This window comes from Pavona decussata, unplaced genomic scaffold (assembly GCF_977016875.1).
Source record: "Pavona decussata unplaced genomic scaffold, jaPavDecu1.1 SCAFFOLD_84, whole genome shotgun sequence".
NCBI lineage: Eukaryota > Metazoa > Cnidaria > Anthozoa > Scleractinia > Agariciidae > Pavona > Pavona decussata.
Window position 1 is genome coordinate 3,302,501 of NW_028145502.1, and position 6,838 is coordinate 3,309,338.

At 39.5% G+C, this 6,838-nt stretch overlaps 1 protein-coding gene across 1 annotated transcript; it reads right to left on the reverse strand.

The window, feature by feature from the left end:
* Positions 1–579: 579 nt before the first annotated feature.
* LOC146475465 (L-rhamnose-binding lectin CSL3-like) lies at positions 580–6,588 on the reverse strand. Its single transcript, XM_085115861.1, has 5 exons — positions 6,433–6,588; positions 3,680–3,771; positions 2,868–3,133; positions 1,389–1,673; positions 580–911 (listed from the first exon to the last, which is right to left on the reverse strand). Exons 2-5 carry the CDS (start codon positions 3,729–3,731, stop codon positions 873–875), a joined length of 642 nt encoding a protein of 213 aa, XP_084971987.1. The 5' UTR covers positions 3,732–3,771; positions 6,433–6,588; the 3' UTR covers positions 580–872.
* Between the last annotated feature and the right edge of the window lie 250 nt (positions 6,589–6,838).

Here is a 6,838-nt window from a genome sequence, read left to right on the forward strand (position 1 = left end):
ACCGGGACTTTCGAGAAACGAGCCCCAGGTCTACTGTAATATAAGGCCACAGACTGTAGGTAGGGTTGGGCTGTTTAGTGTTGCAAGCTGTTTTAATTCTGAAATGTGAACGCCAGTCCATTTAGAAACTTTAAGAGCCATCCATTTAAACTCAAGAAAGAAGACCTCGGCCAAAAATAAGCCCCCCAAAAGCATCTTTCGACGAAAATAAGTGGCGAAAAACTAGCTTTAAGTTCAGGTTAAAAACGGTCACCCCAAACTTGCACGCCGAAAATTTAATCCTGTTTGTTTTCGGATGGGCAAGTACGTCGTTTAAAGTTGTAGTAATATCTGGTTCAGTTTTGTTGGATTATGCCTTTACAATATTGTGAGGAATTCCTAAGGATTTGAGACTTTTAATGGGAGAGCTTTGTGAAGAATGTTGCTTGGACAAGCGTTGCTAAAAATGCATTTGTGTCGCTATAGAGTTTTACTTTGCGCTATGGCACGGTGGAGAATTCGTGGGGTATTTGGAGACGGACACGCTGAGCACTACGCCACCGCGCTTCTACGATTCAATGGTTATGCAGCAAATAGATCTTTTTATGCCCGAAACTTGATACTTTATTTAAACCCTGCTTAAAACCACAATTACATTATTCCAGTGAAATGTTACTGTCGGTAACTATTACAAAGGAAATGTCATTATTCTGTTATTCCCGAAAAACTAAAGCCAATGTTCCATTATTCCGCTGCACAAACTTCCGTTAACCATCGTTTTCTATTCTGATCCCCGAATTTTTAACAGTTTTAAAACTATGTGCTTTTCTAATTAATTTCTTGCTCCACACTTCTTGATCTGATAGCAGCGGTTTCCACTGATGGAATACAGCTCACAAGGGGCGTTCCTCTGAATCACATTCGTAGTGAACCTGTTGATGAGAGAAGGCAGCCTTTAAACAAAATGGTTGTTTCAATTTTGTTGATAAAGAGGGAAGAGAGGAGTAAGGGGGGAGGGGAGGGGTACTGCAACTACTTGTAGAGGGCTCCTCAGTAACTTGGGAGGAGGGGAGGGTGAAATTCTAAACTGTGATCATTGAAATGAAAGCTAGTGAGCATGCGCGAGAAACTAGCAAGTGATACTGTTGATGGTTCTGTGCAGAGTCGGTTTTGCTTTCAAATCAGTGGTAGAGATCATTTCGTGCAGGCATTCAGACAGTTGCAAACTGTTATTTTTTTTTTCTTTTTTCCCTTGAGGGCTGCTTTGAGTCTGTAGATGAAGCAGTAAATTGTGACCATCACAAAATAAAGATATTTCCGGAGCAATAACGCTTGAGTTAGTCCATGGACTTTGCTCGATAAGTTTGTGTCATGTTCCAGGGGGGAGGGGGAAGGGGCGAGTCTCTTACCTCCAAATACTTGTATGTACCAACACAAGGATCACCAAATTTGTCGTTGTTAGCAACCAAAGTGCAACTTGACTCTCCTTGACAATCCGCCTTCACTTTAGCAAGCGATCCTTGAGCACTGCAGTCCGTGACATCATCTTTACTTCCCGGACAGACCTCGCCCGCAATCAAACGACCGTAGTTGGCATACAGAATATCGAGCTTGTTTGGGGATGGACAAGAGATGTCTTGTGATGTTCGCTCGCAAACGCGAACCAAGGTTACATTAACGCAGCTGTATGTGACCTTTTGAAGACGGGAAAAAACAAGATATGAGCTATGTACTGCCTTAAAGGCTATTTTAACTTTGCATCAAAATAAATTTTAACATGACACTTAAGCGTTTCTTTGGTCAAGAACGAGGTGGTCACTTGGTCAGAGCTTGTTGAAATTGAAATTCGTGGTTTGTTACCACCGGCTAATAGAGTTATCACAGAAGAGAGATATCACAGGAATTACTTGTCAAAAAAATATTAATATTGTTGCCTCTAAGGACTCATGGTTTTTGTTTGAGGTTAAGCTAGTCTCGGGTTTACGTGAAGTTTGTTTCGAGTTTAATTTCTAATCAGTAAAGACTCTTCAAAAATATTTTTGTTCCTTAGTCTCGACTTACACTTTTCTTCACCACTAGCTTAAAATAAGCTTTCAAGAACATTCTTAATAAGCGAGATGAAAACCTCAGTTAATTAGCGTCGATCAGCTTTCGAATAACCGGGCCCAGGCTAGAAAACTGCTTCCCGGCTCTCAGGAACGCTGAAAACACCGTTTCGGTGGGTACAAATTCAAACATTTTCCGGGGGAGCATACCCTCAGCTCGTACCCTCAACAATCGCTTCACGCCGCAAGGCGTGGATACCCTTCGACAGGTGCTTTTCAGGATAGGCCGGTACTCTCCAACAATGCCAAAAACGCTGAGGACTCAAACTGAATTTGTATTTGTATTTTTTATTTACTCCACATGATCATATTACATCAGGTAACAGTACGTAAGAAAGCAATGGAGAAGGGCATAATATAGTTAACTAATTGTATGCCCTTTAAAAATACGTTACTATATTTGTTAAGATAGAAGAAAAAAAGAAGAAAAAGGAAAACTAATTATAAATAGAGGAGAAGAAAGACAGAAAACGTTTTGGAAGGTCGTGTGGCAGTGATTAATACTGAGCAAAATAATACTGGAAGAGAGCTCGTTTAAATAGTTGTTTTGTTGGTTTTTGACGAATAGATATAGGAATATCATTCCAGTAATAGCATTCAATAATTGCTGGGCAAAATTTCCTAATATTATTTTGAAAGGATTAGGATTCAGATGTTGTAGGGAAGCAATTCGAGATGCGTTATTATAGAAACTAAATTTAGGTCACGTTTACAAAACAGGGGGCGTTTCAATGGAATGAAATCACCCTGAAGAGAAGTGAGACTAGATCATGCTAAACTCACCTCTAAGTATTTGAATGTAGCAACACACGGGTCTCCAAAGTTTGAGTTTACGGCCTCAACTGTGCAAGATTGCTTTCCTTGGCATGCGTCTCTCACTACGGTCATTGAAGAATTAGCATGGCACGACAGGTCGGATGTAGGCTTACTGGGCCCACACTCTTCACTTTCATGGCGCCCGTAAAAAGCAGAGTAGATTCTGATCTCTTCTCCAGCTTCGCAGTCGATGGTCAGAGACGTGCGTTCACAAGCTCGAAGGAAAATTCCCTCTATATACAAAAATCAGTTTGGTTAATTTGTTAACTACTAAGGGTGGTTTGTTTTTAATAGGGGAGAAAAGTTCTGTGTCGGAACTTCAGGGCATGCAAATTTCAGTCCAAAATGGCAGACAGCTTTCTCCTTACGGCTTTGTGAACAATACATTTCCTTTATCATACCACAATGGTCATATAATCTATACATAATTATTTTACGTTACAATGGTCAAAATCAGTGTCCATTTCAGATTTAAATTTGCCAAAAAGAATAATGCCATTTAAGGGAACTGCCTAAAGAACATTAATTTTCTTATTTCAAAGACCAAAAAAATGCCGCAACTATAATGGAAAGCGGTGATTCAAGGCGGCGCCTATTTTCCCTCGGTGCGCGCGGCTCAGTAGCAAACTTAACCCCGTGGAAACAGAACTCTGTTAATGAATGGCGCCTGCACCTCTTGCCATTATCTGTGAGTAAGTCGGTGACTGTTTAGTAGACTGGGAATGGCGCCGAAACGGGCAAGGAATAATAACGTAAACATGATAACAAAAACACTTTACCTGAACTGCCAAACAACCCGGGAATGAGAAACACAACCAACAAACGCAACATCTTCCTTGGAGGCTTGACTGTTTTTAACGACGTAAAATCGCTGTAAGATTTTTATGGCAAAGAAATCATCAGTTATAGAGAATATCTAGTTTCATTTGATCTTGTTTTCTGGGAAAAAAAAACATTATCCGAGTAAAATGCAACTAAAACGCTCGAACAATTAATGCACAAAAACTTTACCATGCACTCTAAAATGAACTGAAAATGCTAGTATACTAATGTGTAAAAGTATGTTCCCTCTGGAGCCAGTGCGATTTCGTAAATGGCTGCAACGAGCAAATTAAAAGCGCTAGAATATAAAATTGGACAATAAACGAGTGGGTGTAGAAATAAATCAAATATTTTCATTGTCAGAAACATGTGGTAACCAATTGAATTAATAAAAGCTGTATTTTATATTAAAACATTATGAAGAAGGTTTTCCACCTTTAAATACTTCTGGCTACAATGTTGTAGCGAGAGACTTCTCCTTTCTCCATTGATCGATCAAAATATAAAATACGTATGGAGGCTAACCGTTTTTTACGCTTTTCTTCTACTTTCTGCAAGGTTTCGTTCGCTTTTAACGTTGACTTGGAAAGGAGTTGACTGCTACCCACGCTAGCTCTAACCACAGGGTCTGGAATAGTATTTACGGGATCCGGGATTTGACCCAAACGGTGCGGGATTCGGGAAAACGCAAAATATCTTGACGGGATTCGGGATTTGACTGCTCCCCGGGAAGCGGGATTCACCAAAAGTTAGGTACGGGATGCGGGATTTTTTTGCCTGTCTGTCTTTCGTGAAAAACGAGAAGCTAATAATGGCTCATCTATCAATTAACTTTTTACAAAAGTTACTTTTCGCATGTTTCCGGTTATAGGCTGGTGTTTCGTCTGTCAACGGACGCATTGAATAACGATTTTTACAGTATTTTACAATAAAACATTTCACAATTGGCTAATCGGTTAACTCTGGGCGTACCTCAAACTCGCATGGTTCAACCATCAGGGCCCAGTTGTTCAAAGCCCGATTAAGCTAATCCTGGATTAACGTGAACTTTGATTCCAGTTTAATTACTTATCAATAAAGATTCTTTAAAATGATTTTTGGCTCTTAGTTTTGACTTGGACTTTTGTTTACCTTTAGTTTGAAATTAGGCTTTAAAATCGCTTTTAAAGAGCGAGATGAAAACCTTGACTAACTTTTAATCGTAGATTAATGTTAATCACCTTTCGAACAACCCAGCCCTGATCACTGGAAGCAATGGCAGCGAACAGCGCGGACCCCGTTTAGACAATTCGAGTTTTGGTGTGCTTTTATTTCACAACAGAGTCTGGACAAACTTCTGGGCAGCCGATTCATAAAGAGAAATTTAATGTGCCAACCTCAACAGAGAACCATAGAGAATTAAACATGTTCAAGCGCCACTTTCATGATTTTATTGGCCTCGCGGATATTGCGCTAAGCAAAGGCGTGGGGAGAAGCCTCGACATTTCAATCGCGCGAGTGCATCAGTAAGGACATTGTTAACATCGAACTTCTCCCTTTTGTTTATCAACAATCTCATTAAAAGACCAATTCTTGCTTAAATGACTCTTTTAAATCCATCTTCTCTATCCATTCACTGATTCAACACACCAGTGCGGTTCAAGTATGTTAAGGCTTGGCTTAGGCAGACCAAAAAAAAAAAAATTTGCAACTCTACAGAAATTAATTGAAAAACCACCAAACTTGGTAGTGAGCAGAAGTTGATGACCGTAACTCACTTCTAACTTCAAAACTTGAAATTATATTATATATCACATGACTTCTTTATAATTGTTTTCTTTGCTCAAAGAGAATATTGGAAAATAGGCCACCGAGTTTATATATAATGAATATAAATTGAAACCTTTCTCTTATTGTATGGTTAGGGAATTGTATAACAACAAAAGTCACGTGCATTATTAATCTTCCTAATAAAGTTGCTTTAAAACGAAAACCGATTCCATTCAGGGCATATTTAGTGACTTTGTGGTAGAAGCTACAAATACATATGCTGATCTTTTAGTCGCAATGAACTATTCTTTGCCTATCTGACAAGATCTTTTGACTCCTGTCGCTTACGAAACGGTTAGAGAGAAACCACGTTGATGTCCACTCTCTTGGTTTCTCTGAGAATCTCTGCATTCACTGCTGTTATACTTTGTAATGATTAACTGACCATCCACACCCCAAAACATTAATGAATGGTTTCGGTGCAATACTTTTCGGCTGCTACTGATGCAATTTAAGAAGTTGGCTTGGAATTTTTTAAATTTTCAGTTGAAGATAAACCACACTGTAGAGGGCGTTGTTCATCCACCAGCTGTTGGGAGGCTCACTAAGCTTAGCAGAGAGGTAACGGGAATCTTCGTAGGTCTTCTTTGTTCACAAGATACTTCTTCTCTCATCTATTCTAAAACTGTTCTATTGACATCAATTCTACAAGTATCCCTCAAATCACGCCTTACTTTATAGTGCACTAAAAACATGTTTACGACTGTATGTCAACCAAGGCCAGGTGGTCCCTACCGGAAATAAGAATTGGTTTTGCCAAAATACACCAACAGGAGAGAATAATACAACTGTGACCCTGCATAATCTTGACGAGATCAACGCTCTTCCCCGGCTCAGACGCCTGAGCGAGAATACAAGAGATTACTGACAATGCATCCGCCAGTTACTTAAAAGCGCTTACCTTTCTGGGTGGTCTCAGTGTTTTACTTCAGATCGGGCTCCAACGTAGCTCTTCTGCTCCAACTCTCCTTACAACTTATCCGCTTTTACCCACTTCCTTATATATGTGCCTCTTGCACGCACAAGTGGTCAAAATTATGGTGCATCACAATGTTATCTTTTAATGGATCAGTGGAAAAAGGCTAACCAGTGACTGATGGATCAGAAAAACAAGTCTTATTATGTAACATTCATAGATGGTATCGATCGTATTCATCTGATATAGAAAATTACCCTGACGTGAGGCAACTTTAATCAATAAATAAACACGAGTTTTACACGTGTAAACGAAAATAACAAGAAACTGACCATGTACAATTTTACAAAAGAACGCATCAAAAGGACACACGAAACCACAATATCTTACA